Source organism: Lontra canadensis, unplaced genomic scaffold, assembly GCF_010015895.1.
Source record: "Lontra canadensis isolate GAN:19392208 unplaced genomic scaffold, GSC_riverotter_1.0 scaffold38, whole genome shotgun sequence".
Taxonomy (NCBI): domain Eukaryota; kingdom Metazoa; phylum Chordata; class Mammalia; order Carnivora; family Mustelidae; genus Lontra; species Lontra canadensis.
Window position 1 is genome coordinate 12,238,589 of NW_022631032.1, and position 18,741 is coordinate 12,257,329.

The 18,741-nt window shown below is 38.6% G+C and overlaps 1 protein-coding gene across 3 annotated transcripts in view; it reads right to left on the reverse strand.

The window, feature by feature from the left end:
* Window positions 1–18,741, reverse strand: part of PPP2R3A (protein phosphatase 2 regulatory subunit B''alpha) — a 213,593-nt gene that overhangs the window by 114,502 nt on the left and 80,350 nt on the right. For 2 of the 3 annotated variants that reach the window (XM_032869638.1, XM_032869639.1), the window contains exons 3-4: window positions 9,615–9,881; window positions 2,527–2,630 (exon numbers count right to left, since the gene is read on the reverse strand). In XM_032869638.1, coding sequence (XP_032725529.1) covers window positions 2,527–2,630; window positions 9,615–9,881 — 371 coding nt within the window. Of the gene's footprint in view, window positions 1–2,526; window positions 2,631–9,614; window positions 9,882–13,746; window positions 14,210–18,741 lie in introns of those variants that run through there. The other variant, XM_032869641.1, reaches the window with a different exon arrangement.

Consider the following 18,741-nt stretch of genomic DNA (forward strand, 5'->3'; position numbering starts at 1 on the left):
GTTCTCGAATTCTGCTACTGTTACATGCTAATTTAAAATAACAGTAATAATTAATAATAAATAATTGGACCACCCAGCTGAAGTCTTGACTTTAAGGGTGGGAAAAGGAGAGGGAGTCCAAACTGACTTCTTTACTGTTCAGGCCCTAGGCTCTATTTTCTTCCTGTAGGTTCTAGGCTGTCAGAAATACCAGTGATAAATACCCTAAGGGCAAATGCCAGTTCTTCTGCTGGTTCATTCCTATTAATTAATGTTTACATTATTTCTAGCCTCTAAAGAATTCCTTTAATTTTATGACTACTTATTCACACACATTTTTAAAAAGGCATTTCTTAGCTTTTAACCAGCAGTTTTCTACTTGCTATAGGAGAGGTGGAATGGTGATCACAGCACTGACTTTGAAGTATCATCTATATGGTGTAAGAGGAATGATTCTCCTAGGGTCCTTTCAGTTCTAGGTATTCAGAGAACTTAGAACTAGTCCTTGTAACAAAATCACTAAAATTTACCTGGAAAACGTGAAGCATTTTAACTTTTAGCTTTGGTGCATTTCCTTAAAATAAGTTCATGAACTGGTAAAAGTTCTATATACTCTGATCACTGTAGTTCTAATATAATGCAAGAAGAATTTGGTGAACTCAACTTGCTGATAGATTTTAAAAAATAAGAATAAATTTATTAATCACCAACTATGTTCTCAAGCATTATACTACTAAAGGCTTTTATGTATTTATTTATTTTTTATTTATTTATTTTTTTTTTAAAGATTTTATTTATTTATTTGACAGAGAGAGAGAGATTACAAGCAGGCAGAGAGGCAGGCAGAGAGAGAGGAGGAAGCAGGCTCCCTGCTGAGCAGAGAGCCCGATGCGGGGCTCGATCCCAGGACTCCGAGATCATGACCTGAGCCGAAGGCAGCGGCTTAACCCACTGAGCCACCCAGGCGCCCCTATGTATTTATTTTTAAAGATTTTATTTATTTGCCAGAGAGCGAGAGTGAGCGAGTGAATGAGCATAAGTAGGGGGAGCTATAGGCAGGAGAAGCAGGCTGAGCAGGGAGCCCAATGCAGGACTCAATCCCAGACCATGGGATCAGGACCTGAGCCGAAGACAAACGCTTAACTGACTGAGCCACCCAAGTATCCCACTACTATGGGCTTATGGGTAGCAAGTATGCTGAATTCTACTGTTATATGTTGATTTTAAATAATAATGATGATGACAATGATGATAACAGTGAAGAGCATTTCCCAACAGCTTATCAGGAAGGGTAGTTAGCCCAAAAAAGGTGAGGAGAACACATGTAAAAAAAGGCTGGTCAGTTGAAAGAGGTAGGAGGGCAAGCTGTGACATTCTCTTACAACGTATAAATATATCAAGAAATCACTTATAGGGGTGCCTGGGTGGCTCAGTGGGCTAAAGCCTCTGCCCTTTGGCTTGGGTCATGATCCCAGGGTCCTGGGATGGAGCCCCATGTTGGGCTCTCTGCTCAGCGGGGAGTCTGCTTCCTCCTCTCTCTCTGCCTGCCTCTCTGCCTACTTGTGATTTCTGTCCTTCAAATAAATAAATAAAATAAAAAAAAAAAGAAATCACTTATAAAGAAGAAAGGGAGAAAAAAAAAGAAAAGAAGTAGTTCACAAAACTCATCAGAGGTAAAATAGGTAAAGGGGATTAAGAGTATACTTATGGGGTTGCCCAGGTGGCTCAGTTGTTTAAGTGGTAAAGCGGCTACATTTGGCTCAGGTCATAATCCCATGGTCCTGGGATGGAGCTCCAAGTCAGTTCCCTGCTCAGCTGGAAGTCTGTTTTTCCCTCTCCCTCTGCCTCGTGCCCCCACATCCCCTGCTCATGCTCTCTCTCACTCTCTCGAATAAATAAAAATCTTAAAAAAAAAAAAAAGGAGTATACTTATGGTAAGCACTGAATAATGTACTGAATTGTTGAATCACTATGTTGTACACATGAAACTAATATAACATTGTAGGTAATTACACTAAATTAAAAAAAGGGGGGGGAACCTTGTCAGGATGTATATATTTGTTTCTTAACTGGAGTTTCAAAGAGTGATGATTAAAATGTACTAGAATTCAGTTACTTTTGATAAATCAACTAGATATATTTTAATGTGGATCGTGAGGATGAAAGCTGTATTTCTCACATGACACAGGTGGTCTGCTCCCCTTAAAGGAGAGTCTTTACTTTTATGTCACTGTTACCAAGATAAATCCTAAGACCCAAATTTAACAAGCAAAACTAAGAAACTTTCAAAGAGTTACTAGAAAGGTATCTTTGAAGATCTCTTTTACTGATTAGACTTGTAAGATAAAGACCATGGAAAAAAATTCTGTGTGGTTATAAATAGTTGTGAATCACTGAATTTTACTTGTTCAAATAAAGGATAAAGGAAATTAATAGATGAGTAAAATTAAGTGACCTTAATAAAGCACATTGTGAAAACTGGACAATTCTTTGCCTAGCCCCGTAGTGACTTTCCTCATATACTTACTTACTTTCTCATATACTTACTTTCTCCACATGGCAATGAATGACTGTGCTGATACAAATCCTGTCCTCTCTCCCCCGGCAGCCCTAAACATGGGGGCTTTCCAATAGAGAGGACAGCCACAGAGCTGCAAATAAAACACAAATACAGTGTAAGTCAAGGGGCGGTGAAAAGGTGACAGAGCCAAACAAGGGGCCATTGTGGCTTTTACCCTTCGTGCCATAGTGGACCCTGAAGGAGCAAAACTGGGGCAGAGGCAAATATACAAACCATGGTAGATTCAGAGAGAAAGAGGGCAAACAATGAAGGAAAGGGAAATCCATTTACCTTTTCTCCAAGTTCATTTACAGGATGTGTCTTTTCCTTTCCTGATAGTTAAAGCAACCAGTCTCCCTTCCTACCACTTGGTTGGTCACTTGGTGTTAGTACACTCTCCCACCCATCTCTTCTTTGATTATTATGTTATTAAGCTCCAGGGTCAGGGAGAACTGTAAAAGCCTAGACTGTTCAAGAAAATAGCTATCTACCTAAATGGTTACAATGCAGATATAAGGTTAGGGATAAAAATCAAAATGCTATCATTTATTTATATATTAGAAACTACCACAAATGGCTACATATTATAAAAGCCTTAGGAGGAACTGGGAATGATTATAAAACTACAATATACAACTACAATAATCTAAAAGGTATTTTTTTTTCCTTCAATAAAAAACTCTTTCTTTCAATTAATTATACTCTCACAAGAAAAAGTTCGGACTACCTGGTCTGAGATTATGAGTCTGAGTTATGCTGAGAGAACAGGCAAAGGCTGCTGGATTCACGCTGGAGATGAGGATATGGAAGGTGAGATTCGAGCAGAGGGAGGTAAGTACGGGGCAGAAATAATAGCTGGTCCTGCCTGGGCCACTAAATCATGTTAGACAAACAGGGTGGAATTTAAGATTTCTTAAGTCCAGAGGTCAAATACCTCCACTGAGGTCAAGAATGAGGGAAAGGTGTTGCTTAGCAACCAAATGGATTTTGTTTATTGTGTAAATTATGATTGCCTAAGTACAAAGCTCACAATTAATATACTTTGGGTGGTAAACTGTCAACTCCACTTTCCAATCCCAATCTTCCTTTTCATGCAGAATGGTAGTCTGCCAAGAAAATGCTCTTAGATGTGACAGGCAACTGGCAACTGCTAAGAAAGCTTAAAACAATAGTCTGTATTGTAGAGGTGGGAGTGCAGAGCCCCAAACAGAGAAAGTAAGTACAGGGAGAGATTGGAACTGGCTTGCCAAAGTGCTTGAAATTCCCATCCTTATAGTTACTCATGGATTTTTCTGAATTGGAAGACTCAGGAATCTTCTAGCTCAACCTTGGGAAGTGGTCACCATGCCTTAGCTGAAACACTACCAGGGACTGTGTGTTTATATAACTTTCATTCCCTTGGATTATAGTCTTTTTCTCCAGAAAACTGTTAAAATGCATACATACGAGTTCCTAAGGAGTAGTAAGTTGGTGAGAGATTGACACATACATTTATTATGACTCAAAGGCAAAATCCTAAGAGATAAGTTATAGAATGGATAGGTTTTTAAAATAGATTGGGTGGTGCCTGGGGGCACAGTCAGTTAAGCATCCAACTCTTGCTTTTCACTAAGGTTGTAATCTCAGGGTAGTGAGATTGAGCCCCACATCAGGCTCTGAGCTCGGGGTGGAGTCTGCTTAAGACTGTCTCTCTCCCCCTCTGCCCCTCCCCTTCACGATCTCTCTCTGAAAATAAATAAATCTTTAAAAAAATAAAACAGATTGAAAAGGGCTGGCCTATTTTTCTCATAGTGGGGTACCGCAAATAGCTACATGTTAGGCAGGCAGCATGAGGGTATTACCTCTTGGAGAAAATGCCAAAGAAAAAAAATGCAATGTAGACATTACACTTTGGCTATTTAAAAAAATGTACAGCTGGTTGTATCTGCTTAAAACCAAAGAATTAAGAAAAAGGGTGTCAGAAGATCAATAAGAACCTAAAAAAGTAAATACTATTAACCTGAGGGCAATAGAATAGAGACTTTAATAACAGAGGAGAGAAAAAGCCAGTGTCAAGACTTTTTGACAAGACAAGTGGAGATATGGAGGGCGATACAGAAAATGGGTTTAGGAAACTCAAGAGGAGGAAAAGTCAGTCTATGGCAATCAAAATTGCTGAAGCAAGGAAAATCTAACAACTATAATTTGACCTAAGGATGGCCCAACAACATTAAGAATTGAAAGCAAGGCCATCTAATGAGTCACACAGGAGGAGGAGATGATTATCCAATACCTGCAATGTTCTTTAACATTTAAAATGTCTTAAGCCTGTTAGTTCATTTGATTATCACACAATCCCCATGCAGAAGAGGGCAAGTATTTTCAGCCCATTCTACAGATGAAGAAATAAAGGTACAGAGAAGCTGCCTTACAGGACACAGGCATGATAGGTCAAGGCAGTGCTACCTCAGCCAGAAGAGAGAAGCTGATGATCTCTTTAAGTTCAGAAGACACTTTCCCTCTTCTTCTCAACTTTCTGCTAGCGGTTAAAACTCCATGGTGAGTCTTCTGATCCCAAAGACAAATGCTTTTCTTTTTTTTTTTTTTAAGATATTGTTTATTTATTTGACAGACAGAGATCACAAGCAGGCAGAGAGGCAGGCAGAGAGAGAAGGGGAAGCAGGCTCCCCGCCAAGCAGAGCCCGACGCGGGGCTTGATCCCAGGACCCAGGGACCATGACCCGAGCCAAAGGCAGAGGCCTTAACCCACTGAGCCACCCAGGCGCCCCGACAAATGCTTTTCTTAGTGTTCCTCAGTGTATGTTCCTACTCTGCTTTTCTCTTAGATTCATTCTCTGTATTAATTTCTTCTCCCTCATCACTTAAAGCTGTGGGAAAAAGTACACATTACACACTGAGAATTTAATCAGAAATGGGTATTAATGTCTCCAGGGCTGTTTGAGGTAAAAAATGAATTAGGTAAACTTCAGCAATAGATGCAGATTTCATAAACACAGTGTTTTCTTTGCACTTCAAAAAAACAGACCCCAGTCTCTACAGCTACATTCAAGTGTAGTCTGTACTAAGAATAGACTGCAGACTCAAGCTGGCCTTCCCAACAGCTTTACAGACTACAAGAATTCTGAGACGGGTTCATTTATTGCTCTACCTCTCCCTTCATTGTCCCTTAAAGGCTGTCTTTCTTCTCCTCTACCTACACCCAACTTGTCATGAGAATACAAGCACATGTAGTGCAAATGCTATGGGCACAGAGTTCACCCTCTGGCAGAGAAGACCGATGCACACAGGAAAAGAGAACTGAAAACAGGACGCTTAGTGAGTGTTAATAGACGGCCATAGCCAAGTAAAAGCTGGGTTAAATGGGGATTAGCTAAATGCAAAAGATGATGACATAAATCTGTTGAATGCTAGAGGACCACTGAACCATGGAGCAGGCAGCGCTACAATGAAACAAGGGCAGAAGGGCCACAGCAGAAGGGTAGAGACAAGGCTGTGGAAAGGCAGAGGAGAACAGGATCCTCAGTCAAGCAGGGAATATTCAGAGGAGGAAAGCTGATCTACAGGACTTGTATTCCAGACAGAACAGGTGTGGGTCTCACTTGGATTGGCTCTCCATTTGTGGTGTGCCCAGCACAGCACCAGGAACTATTATGCTCCTTAATCTATACAGTTTCTCCTTGTCTGCCTGCCTGAAGCAATCCATGAAACTGCCTGTTTCTCTTACCCACACTGTTGGCATGTTAGAAATAACCTTGTTTGGCATTTATGCAGTTAACATGTTATCTCTAAATGCAGATTTCCTTCAGCCTTACTAAATTCTGTCTCTTGGATTTAGATTCATAGTACCACCTCATTCAGATAATTTACCATCTTGGCTCATACAGTTGCCATCTCTCAAAGTTTTGGGTAAGAAAATACCAATGCCCTGAAAGAACCTGTAATTTATTTGGGTGGATACTTATTGGAAGTTGGCTAACGGTATGTTAGCATATGCTCAGGGGAGATAACATATGGTAGAAACAATACAATGCCAGGAGTTAGAGGACTAGCCTCCTGACATGTGCTAGTTCGTGACTTCAGGTTAAGTACTCACAGAACTTCAGTTTCCTTAAGTCTAAAATAGAGAGGTAATAGGTGAGCTCTCATTTCTGCAATGAGAGTTTACTTTTCATCAGAAATATCTAAGGGTTCAAAAAGCAAGTTCTTTTTTTTTTTTTTTAAAGATTTTATTTATTTATTTGACAGAGAGAGATCACAAGTAGGCAGAGAGGCAGGCAGAGAGAGAGGAAGGGAAGCAGGCTCCTGCTGAGCAGAGAGCCCAATGCAGGGCTCGATCCCAGGACCCTGAGATCATGACCTGAGCCGAAGGCAGTGGCTTAACCCACTGAGCCACCCAGGTGCCCCCAAAAAGCAAGCTCTAAGATGGGGGGGTGAAGAAGGTGGGAATAAAAAAAGAATTCCTTTTGTTTCTCCTAAAATCACTCTGCTTTACAAATGAACTATTGGGACTTCATCAAGACAAAAACTTTTGCACAGCAAAGGGAACAGTCAACAAAACCAAAAGAAACCCACAGAGTGGGAGAAGGTACCTGCAAATGACATATCAGATAAAGAGTTAGTATCCAAAATCTAGAAAGAATTTATCAAACTCCACACCCAAAGAACAAATAACCCAACCAAGAAATGGGCAGAAGACATGAACAGACATTTCTGCAAAGAAGACATCTAAATGGCCAACAGACACATGAAAAAAATGTTCCACATCACTCAGCTTCAGGGAAATACAAATCAAAACCACCATGAGATACCACCTCACCAGTCAGAATGGCTAAAATAAACAAGTCAGGAAATGACAGATACTGGTGAAGATGTGGAGAAAGGGGAACCCTCTTACACTGTTGGTAGGAATGCAAGCTGGTGCAGCCACTCTGGAAGACAATATGGAGGTTCCTCAAATGGTTGAAAATAGACCCTAAGACCCAACAATTGCACTACTGTGTATTTACCTCAAAGATACAAATATAGTGATCCGAAGGGGCAGATGCATCCCAATGTTTATAGCAGCAATGTCCGCAGTAGCCAAAATAAGGGAAAAGCCCAGATGTCCATCAACAGATAAATGCATAAAGAAGATGTGGTATGTATATAAACACACACACACCCACACAGATGATAGAATACTACTCAGCCATCAAAAAGAATCTATCTGCTTTACTTTTTTTTTTTTTTAAAGATTTTATTTATTTTATGGATAGAGATCACAAGTAGGCAGAGAGGCAGGCAGAGAGAGAAGAAGGGAAGAAGGCTCCCTGTTGAATGAAGACTCCAATGTGGGGCTCGATCCCAGGACCCTGGGATCATGACCTGAGCCAAAGGCAGAGTTTTAACCCACTGAGCCACCGAGATGCCCCTACTTTTTTTTTTTTAAATAAAGATTTTATTTATTCATTTGACAGAGAGAGAGGCAGTGAGAGAAGGAACACAAGCAGGGGAGTGGGAGTGGGGGAAGCAGGCTCCCCCGCTAAGCAGGGAGCTTGAGGCAGGGCTCGATCCTAAGATCCTGGGATCATACCTGAGCCGAAGGCAGACACTTGATGACTGAGCCACCTAGGCTCCCTGCTTTACTTTTTCTAAGTGTGGTATTTTGCTTAACACAATGTGCTCAATAATGTGATTAAAGAGAAGAATATAAAACAAAAAACCCCAAAAAACCCCCAACAGTAACAAATGTTCTGAATGTAGGTAGAGAAGAGGGCAGGATGTGACTGGAGTGGGTATTTAGGGACTTCTCCAAAGACATGATGGAAGGTAGGTCTTAAAGGATGAGTGAAGTGGGGGTTGGCAGGAGTGGAAGCCCATTTTGGAGGGGAGAACTGGGAGAGCTCAAATGCAGAGGCAATCCTATGGGAGGGCAAATAGGTCAGGCTTAGGCAGGGAATAGTGGTTTGGGTTTTGTCCTCAAGATCAGTAGCATCCAAACTTTAAAATCTTATCCCTGAGGGGTGCCTGGGTGGCTCAGTCAGTTAAACATCTACCTTCGGCTCAGGTCATGATCCCATGGTCCTGGGATCAAGCCCTGCATTGGGCTCTCTGTTCAGCAAGGAGCCTGTTTCTCCCTCTGCCTTCTCTGCCTGCTGCTCCCCCTGCTTGTGCTCTCTCTGGCAAATAAATAAAATATTAAAAAAATATTATTCCTGAAAGCAGGGGAACTGTGAAAGTGCACGCGGGGTCTCAGGAGCTTCCACTTAGTCTACTACTTGCCCACATGCAACCCCTAGTCTATTAAACCCCTCTGCCTCTTGAAGCACAGCCTGAACCACTGCTAAATCCTGATATGATCTGACTCTTCAGTTTATACGCATGAAAATAAAACCCAAACAAAACAATGTGAAGTGCTGCTACAGATGGTGAGCTGGGGAATGCCATGATCAAATACAATCTGATGCTCATGCTCACTATTAATTGTTCTAGGAGGAGACTGGAGATGTAGCATCCAGTTACTGAAGATATTCAGTAGTCCTGGCATGAAAGGCTAAGATCCTAAATTAGAAGCAGCTGGGTACACTGGAAGGTATCAAAGACTTGGTTCCTAGCAGTAAATCCATTTATTTCTGAGTAGAATTAGTGTTGAGCTGGCCCAATGGTTCCCTGTCTGGCTTCAGGGCTGAGTTACGATCAATGGGTGACAACAAAAAAAGACATTCATATTCAATACAAGGAAAATTTTTCTAACAAGTAAGGCTATTTAATAATGGAACAGGTTGCTTGGCAAGACAGTGAGCTTCCTGTCACTGAAAGCATTCAAGCAGAGAATGAATTTATGTGTTGATGATGTCATGGATGAAATTCCTATATTAAATGGGAGGATAAAGAGGAAAAACACTAAAGTTTTATTCAAACTTATGAGTTCCATGAAATGGGACCACAGACGGTGTATCAGGATCAAATAAATTTTTTTCAACAAGGGAAAAAAACTAAGCCATGCTTAAAAACAGAGAGCAAAGAGGCAGTGAAGAGAGAGAAATTGGGACTGTTAGAGAAAGAGAGATCATACATCAGTTAGTAGTTACATTACCTTTGCAATTTTTCCCATTTCATAGATGTCCGCTTTCTGATCTTCAATATCCATGAAAGCAGTTTCAATTTTGCTTAGAGTCTGTTCATGGTTACTGCAGGCATCGGGAAGTCCTTCAGGAAAGTAGAACTGTGGAATGTTTATGGACAATGGTGCACTCACAACATTATTCACATGAGGAACAACGGAGAGAGGCTGGGGACTACTTGGAAAGGTGGCTGTAGGTTGAAGAGGTGTTCCAGGTTTCTTTTCTGGTTTATTTTGAATCTGGAAGGAAAATGTGATTATGAGACACAAAAATTCTAAACAGCATATATTTCTTGAAAGTCCTGACCAGTAATAAGAATAGAGACAGTAGAGATCAAGAGCTCACTCTACTCCTACAGGATGATAAGTCTGCTTCTAGGGAATGCTTATCCATAAAAAGTAAATACATTAACTATCTGTCAATACCAGAGTTTACATAGATTTATGCTTTAAAAATCCGACAGTGTATTCTGTATCTTCAAGTGTATTCTTAGTCTGTTGGAATTGGATTAGTAAATTTTTTTCAAAGACTGTTCATCTTTCTGCACATTTCTACCTCTACTTCAACAGGCACATAGAATAAGTTGTTTTAAAACGCATAAATCTAAAATATATTAGGGGGACTCCTTTCACCTTCTTCTCTCTAGTTTGACATTGTCTAGGTAAAATCACCATCAGTCCCTGATGCAGAGAAAGTCTTTGTTAAGAAAATTAAAGAGGTTTAGTTTTGGAATGTCTTTCACCAGGTTGATTTACTTGCCCCTGTGGGCATGCCATTTTTTTCTATGATACACATTTCTCTCATTTTTGGTACACTCCAGTAATAGGCAAGGATCGTGGTTATTAATTTCATCACAGCCAAACTCCCTTTAGAGTTTAATTCATTTATAGTTTATATCATTCCTTTTTCCAAAAAGGATTTGATGTGGAATGCCATAAAGAGACATAAGAAAGGACAGTATATGGGTGGGGTGGGCGGTGGTGGGCAATGAAGACATTAAGATTATCTATGATTTAGGGAAAGGGGTAGAGAGGTACACTAACATTCAGGTAGAAGTCTGCTTTACCAACGAAGACTAAATTTAGTTCTGAGATTTCTGGTAGAAAAAGCAAAAAAGAATTCCATGAAGATTTTCAGAGTTTTAATTTCTTCTCTTAATTTTGATCAAATTATCTATCAAGGGTCATGGGCACGGCCACTTCATAAAGTACTTCATGAAGTATCAAAGTGTGACATGACTGCTGACCACCATGAACATATAGTATTACTCAAATGTTCATTTTCCTTAAATTATACTAATCCCATTCCTAAAGTGACATGACTGCTGACCACCATGAACATATAATATTACTCAAATGTTCATTTTCCTTAAATTATACTAATGCCATTCCTAAAGTCTTAACAATGATTTATCTCTGAGTGGTAGATCTGAATATCATATTTCCTTTTGACATATGGGCTCATAACAGACCTTTAAACTCAGGATAAAAATCTTGGCTACCCTTGAAAAGCATGAGTATTATAGGAAGATAAGCTTCATTCACATAAATATGTGATGAATATGACTTAATCTTCTCTTGTCACGCATGGCCCATTTTTCAGGTTAATATCTGACACTAAAGTAGAGTCGAGCCTGCTCATATATTAATACTACTGGGGATATAAAGGCCAGTTGGTCATGCCAAGATTTTGCTGCACTATAAAGATGTCACCCCTATAAAATAACAGACAAGGAAAACATCGCACAGAGAGAAGTGAGGCTAATGAAATATGAAAAACTTAAACGAAAACAGTGATGGGGGTGCCTGGGTGGCTCAGTGGGTTAAGCCGCTGCCTTCAGCTTAGGTTATGATCTCAGGATCCTGGGATCGAGTCCCGGATTAGGCTCTCTGCTCAGCGGGGAGCCTGCCTCCCTCTCTCTCTCTCTCTGCCTGTCTCTCTGCCTACTTGTGATCTCTCTCTGTCAAATAAATATATAAAATCTTTAAAAAAAAAAAAAGAAGAAAACAGTGGTGGCTCTGATGTGATGAGCTTTCTCACAGTGATGAGTTCCGTGACCTCAGGGAAGTTACTTAACATTTTAGAATTCAGTAATAAAATAGATTATAACTCCTACTTCTTGAAGGTTGTTGTGAAGATTAAAGGAAATTACAGGATGTAACTAATACAGGTAAAAGATTTAGAACAGTGCTAGGCACAGATATGTCCTTATTTAAGAAAATGAGCCACAAGGCCACAGGGTGAGGTTCTCAAAAGGTTAAGCATACTTTGGCATGGTCCTTCAGATTCAACAAGAAATGATCATTTATATTTGTAAAACAAGTTAAAGTTTACAAACCACTTTTGACTTAACAAATTGATAATCTGTACATAAACATTACTCTCTGTTTTAATGCTAAGCTGTAAATATTATTACAATGTCCCATGAGTCAATAACAGTAAAACTGTTCCTAAACTTCTACAAGAAGACATAATTCTTCAGGGGCTTTATGTTTATATGTAAATAGGTCATTTATATTAGTGTCATCCCCTTTCTATTATTCTATGCTGAAACAGGTCTGTAACTACAAGTATACAATCACAAAAATTCTTTTTTTGTTTCCCCAAATGTTTTCTGTGGTGTGACATCAGGGAGTTGTAACCATAGGATTAAGAACACTGGTGCCAGTGGGGATGAAATCCAATAGTATAGTGAACATGCACTAGTAAAAAAGTTTTAGGGCAAGGCCTTCTATGTTAACTCTACATGTCTGTTTCAACAGAAATAAGTAAAAATTGAGAACAAACCCTGGCTATCTGTCAAAGTTTTTATTTAAATGGGTATTCAATTATACAAGCCACTTTGCTTTCCTTAGCGTACTTGTTAACATCAAGCAATTCACTGATAGGGAAGTATTTTTAAATTCTTTGTTAAATCTGATATTTAACAAAATTGATGTTAATATTTAAAAGGGAAAAGAAAAAGAATGCATTTATTTTGTACTTTTATGTGTTATCAATTTACTCTCCACTGAATTCAATAGAAAACACGTAATTTAAAGTAGTTTCATAAAACTAGCCCTTTATAGATACTACAGAATAACACAGTTTTATAAAATTTGGGAGATTTACCAGCAAGTTTGGCACTCATTTTGAAAAAAACTTTATTTTTTGAATACAAAATTTTTGAATAAAAATTCAAATTTAGAAACAGCATTAAAATAGAACTATCTGGGGAAAGTATTTCAATTCTCCATTTCAGTTTTGGTCTAAAAACATCGTATCATTTAGTATCCTTATACTATTATGTCACTGTAGCATTTTCAGTATTTGACTATTTTTGACCTGTTTTTAAAAATAGGCAATTTCATATGGTTCACTCAATCTGAAATTACTCTAGGTCATAATAATTATAAAACTATGGTTTCTTGCCGAATTCTGGGTGGCCATCATTTGTATGACCCTTGATTCATACTGTATTCAAGGTAAGGCAAATTGGTAAAACACTGGCCCTACAGAATATGCAAGGAAGCATGGATTCTGCAAAGTTGTCATCACAGGCAGAAATGACTCAGTATCACAGCTTGCTGAGAGAGGACATTTCTTTTACAACGCAGAAATTAACTGCCAACCTTTGTTACCTACATACATTATATCACGTCCACACAACTCTCTCTATACATAATTAGTTCTTCCTTCAAAAGAAGATTACCGGGACTGATACTTTAAAAACAATTCATTACAGATGTATGTATGTTAATACAAACATAGTCTATTGATTCAAAGGGCAAAAAAGAATTTTAACACAAAAATTCTAGTTTCTCAAAGATACTTCTATTAAATTTGAAATTGTACGATACTTGTTGAGGTATAATTATTGTCTCTAAAACTGGATTCTCTCTCTACAAGACAAAAATGTGAGTACTGTACTTGAGGTCCAGAAGGTCTATTTTTAAACCTGTTGGAATCTCTCTACAAATAGCTTTCTGCAAATAGCTGAATAGAGGACACAGATTAATTCCTTGATCTAATATCAAGTGAGCTGTAAAATTATTTGTAAGTTAGTTCACTCGGTGGTTTTATTAGTAATAAAAATATTTTAAAAGAAACACCCAAGTTCCAAACCTGTGTCTGCTGAAATGACTTCAGCCGCTTCTTAAACCGTGACGGGAGAACAAAATCACAGCCCCTTGCCAGGAAAGCTAATTCTCCCCTTAAATCCGGGTCCCTTCGTAGAGATGTTTCCTTGATCATCATCTTTGAAAAGTGGATGTTTACTTAGCCACTGTCCAGCACACTTCTGAAGATGGTCAGATTTAAAAAGTTGTCAATCTTGTCAAGTAGAGAGGTATTTTCTTCTTATCTCCAGAAGAAATTAAGTTCAAACATTGTGCTCTCCCAGTCTCCAGGGACCACAATCCATGCTTGTACTGACATGCAACTGGTTCCCAAATATAGCCAGTGGCTCCCAATATCTGATCATAATTTTCAAGTTAGAAACACGCCTGCAGTGGGCCTGTTGCTCCTTGTAGATAGCTTTTTGTCAAATTGACCTGCACATGTTGAGAATACAGAGCCTTCTGGGAAAGGAAGCACCCACTACTCTAGCACCAAAGTTAGAAACATTACAGCTGGACCTAAAAATAGCAACTTCTCAGATAATGCTAACTTCTTAAACTCAGAGTATGTGAGATATCAATCCACATAAATCAGTTTCTCCTCAAACTATTAGAAAAAGAACATGTAGAGCATTTTTGGTTTTGCTATTCAGTATTTTATGAAAAAAGAAGCTACACTTCAAATTTCAATCTATCATTTTAAGAACAGTTTTTAAAATTTCTTCTTTGAAGGGAAGCAAATACAAAAAACCCTCTAGATATATCCAGTGAAAATATGGAGAAAAACATTCACCCTCAAATGGTAATATAGAAAGAGGTCTGTTGATCTTATATTTTAAAATCAAATCCTTTTTTTTCTGGCTTGTGTGCAGAAGCCTATCTTAAGTTATCCAACATACTTTGCTGGAGTGATCCTGGATCTGGGCATATTTGAAAATTTTTTGTCAAAGTGTGGGTTAAGAAAGTGGAACAACTGGGGGCACCTGGATGGTTCAGTTGGTTGGGCGTCTGACTCTTGATTTTAGCTCATGATCATGGGGTCATGGGGTCAAGGGTTCCTTACCCAGTGCAAGTCTGATTAAGATTCTTTCTCTTGGGGCACCTGGGTGGCTCAGTGGGTTAAAGCCTCTGCCTTTGGCTCAGGTCATGATCCCAGGGTCCTGGGATCGAGCCCAGCATCGGGCTCTCTGCTCAGTGGGGAGCCTGCTTCCCTTCTTCTCTCTCTGCCTGCCTCTCTGCCTACTTGTGATCTCTGTCAAATAAATAAATAAAATCTTAAAAAAAAAAAAAGATTCTCTCTCTCCCTCTCTTTCTGCCCCTGCCCGCACTAGCACACTGTTTCATTCTTTCAAAATAAATAAATTAATAGAATCTTAAAAAATAAAGAAAGTGGAACAATTGAATGTCATAAGAAAGCAGGTTTAGATACATGTGAGTGAAATATGTCTACAGTAAAGGTAAAAAAGATGAGCAAACAGCAATGACATAGTAGTCTTGAATTTGTGACATGTTCTTCTTTAAGGAGATTTAAAGAAATCATCTCAAATTTTAAAAATATTCTATTATTTTGTTATACACGAAACATCTGCCTCATATAGTCATTTACAAATAAAACTTCAAACATCCTCTTCAATCTTTATTTTTGATCACATTATTCAATCAATATTTATTTTCTATTTCTAGAAAATATAAACCAAACATCATTACCAAATAAACCCCAAAATGAAAAATAGCTTATAACTCTCTTCTATTGAACTTTTGTCAAATTTAGTGGGAATTAAATTCTTTGGATTTCCATTGTTTCCTTCATTTTTTTTTTTTTTTAAGATTTTATTTATTTGTCAGAGAGAGAGAGAGAGCAAGCACAAGCAGAGGGAGTGTCAGGCCAAGGGAGAAGCAGGCTCCCCGCTGAGCAAGGAGCACGATGCAGGACTTGATCCCAGAACTCTGGGATCATGACCTGATCTGAAGATAGATGCTTAACTGACTAAGCCACCTAGGTGCCCTGATCTACATTTTTTTAAATTGATTTCCTTCCAAACATTCTGACGCTTGCTTCATGATGTGTACATTGGGCTTATATGCCTAAACCTATGATTTTCATATTTTTTTCTTTTTAAGCTGTGGAATTCTCCACTCATACAAAATCTTACATGAAAGCTCTCAATATATAGTATGGTTGACAGAAGATTATGGTTGAAATCACTGTTCTAATACTTTAACTTGGGCTCTTCCATTTCGCCCAATTTCCTCTCACTGGGCTTACATGTTAACTCTGAGCTTTAGCTTTCCCTGATGTTTTTCCTACACTTTTGCCTAGAATAATCTTTTACTCCTTCATTATTTACCTCCAAATTAAAACATCAAAAAACTGTTACGAAAGGCATTAGGTCTTAGGCTTATGACTTAATGCTTTTTCAATTAAACTACATCTTAAACTGTATTCCCCTTGTTCTTCCCAACAGCAATGTGGGAGGTGACTCTTCATCCCATCATCCCTTTCCTGCTCCTTCTCCTCAAATCATATATACTCTAACCATCCTTCAAAATCTAACTCAAATTTTACCTATTTCATGAAGGCTTCCCTATGTAAGCCCCCTTTACTACAATTCTCCTAATGAAATACCATTACTCTTAAATGACTTCTACTTAACCTACTCTCTGGTTCAGCCAATGATCTTCATTTCTCCTGTAAAAGAGAGAACCTGACACCTGGAACATACTGATCCATGACTAACAATTTAGTTACTGTTATGTTCTCGTATTTCTTATCACAGGAGTTGCTTAATAAGAGTTGGTTGTGCCTGTACCCACTTGTTTATGTTGGCTGTACTTTTTACAGTAATTACTCAATTCAATTACGTATTACATAAGCTAATGAAATATGGGATGTCGAAAAAAAGCCGTTGTTTCTAAAACTCCTAAAATTGAAAATAAAACAACTAAGTCGAATTGTTTTATAAAGATTCAGTAAAAAGAGATGCCTGGGTGACTCAGTCAGTTGGGCAACTGACTCTTGGTTTCCACTCAGGTAACCGTCTCTGGGTCCTAGGATCAAGCTACGAGTGGGGCTGGCGCTCAGTGGAGTCTGCTTGAGATTCTCTCTCCCTCTCCCTCTCCCTCTGGCCCTCCCTGGTACACACACAGGCACGTGCATGCTCTTCCTCTTTCAAATAAAAAAATAAAATCATTTTAAAAAAGATTCAGTAAAGGCAAGCTGTTAGTAAAAAAAAAAACAACTTTTTTTTTTTTTGCTGTAAAATTACGTATGGGTGAGATAATGGACAAGATAATGAAAATCTAGGAGGAGTCTACATTTGAATTGCTTCACTACTGACTTAAGTTCCTTCTTCACTTTAAAGAAATTCTAAATCAGTCAACAAATGTATTGAATGTGACTTATTAAAGAAAGATTTTATGGACCTCCAGTTTCCAATGATAGTCGAAGAAAAGGCTTTGGCCTTCTATCAAAAGATCTGAATAAATTAATGTTTTGAGTTAAAATAAAATTTTTTAATACATACACAGAGTTTATGATTCCCTACTGAGTAATTATCAATCCCAACTGTGTTCTAGTAAAAGGGTTTCTACTACAATATTTTATAATCTGATAATTATTTTCCAAGAATCTAAACTCTTGAGGGTAAGGTCAATAGTCACTCAAACAAGTATTTTTCTGGCCACATACACAGACACTTCACTTGGTGCTGAGGGCATGGAGATAATAAATAAGTGGTTTCTTATAGCATAAAGCTAGCATAAAGCTGATTTGGAGCAAAGAAAAACAAATACTTTCATTTCATTCACTTCCCGTAAGTCTTTGAAGCTTCCAAGTCAGAAGAGTAGTTAAAAAAGAGCCTGTTCTGCTACACTCCTAAGAAAACATTTCTCCATTTCTTTTGATGATGAAGTGAGCTGTAGTTTTTGTTTATCTAACTGCTTTCCAAAGAAATCAGAAGGAGAAAAGACCAGGCCCCCTAACGGCGCTTAGGAAAGAACTGGTCCACGGCAATAAGTTATTGATGGAAAAAGACTATCATGAGGTTGGTTTATTTCTTTTTACTTATTTACTTGTGCTTATATGGAAATAAATGTGTTTGGTTCTAGAAGGTATCTCAGAATGAGTTAGTTTCAAGAAGTATATAAGTGAAATATAGTTGCAAAGAACAGAGTTTTTGAAGTGACCTCTTTTTTAGTGGGAAAAAAATCAAGTATGAGGAATTTCACTACTGATGCAAACATGACCTATTATTTACTCTCTTCTCTATGTTTATCATAGAGTATGTACAATTCATGGGGCTGGGTGTTTTTGGGTGAGAGTTTTCCCCTGGGGGGGGCTACCCAGCATGAAGGGTAGAAAATTATTAATGCATAGTCTATAAATTCAGTTTGAGACCATGGAAAGGGTGGAACTGTGGGCAGCTATAATGTAAAGAGTCAACTATAAGGTCTTCCCAATGTCCTTCTGAAATAAACCAGGATATCTTTTCTCCTGCCTTCTAGAGCATATATGAAGTCCATCCAAATAAGATGACTAGTCAACAGTAGGTGTTTTCCTGCACAACTACCTGCATCTCTTCTTAGCTTATGGATCATTCATGAGCATACCCTGTCTGATGACACATGTTTGTTCTGTCTGGACAATGTGCTCAACCTGGGTCTTCAAGGCAACTATATTAACACAGCTTGACCAGAGGATGAAAAAGCTTCATACTCTCTCTCTTCTGGGGATGACTGGGGTCCATCACTTTTTACCTCAAGATCCAGCTGCCTAGACTGGGGTTCGTTATGTGTTCCATACATGTTCCCCTAGAGAAACAGGCTAGAGCAAGGATGATAATCTTTCTCAAAGAGAACCAGCTGTGGTGGGTTCCTGGGTAGAGTTTTACAAGTTCCTTATCCAGCTTAAGTGGAAGAAAGGCTAGCCTCTGCTGTGACCTGAAAAAGTGAAGGATTTTTTAAGATAGCCTTCTAAGAAAAGCAGGAAAAGGTGCTCTCTTAC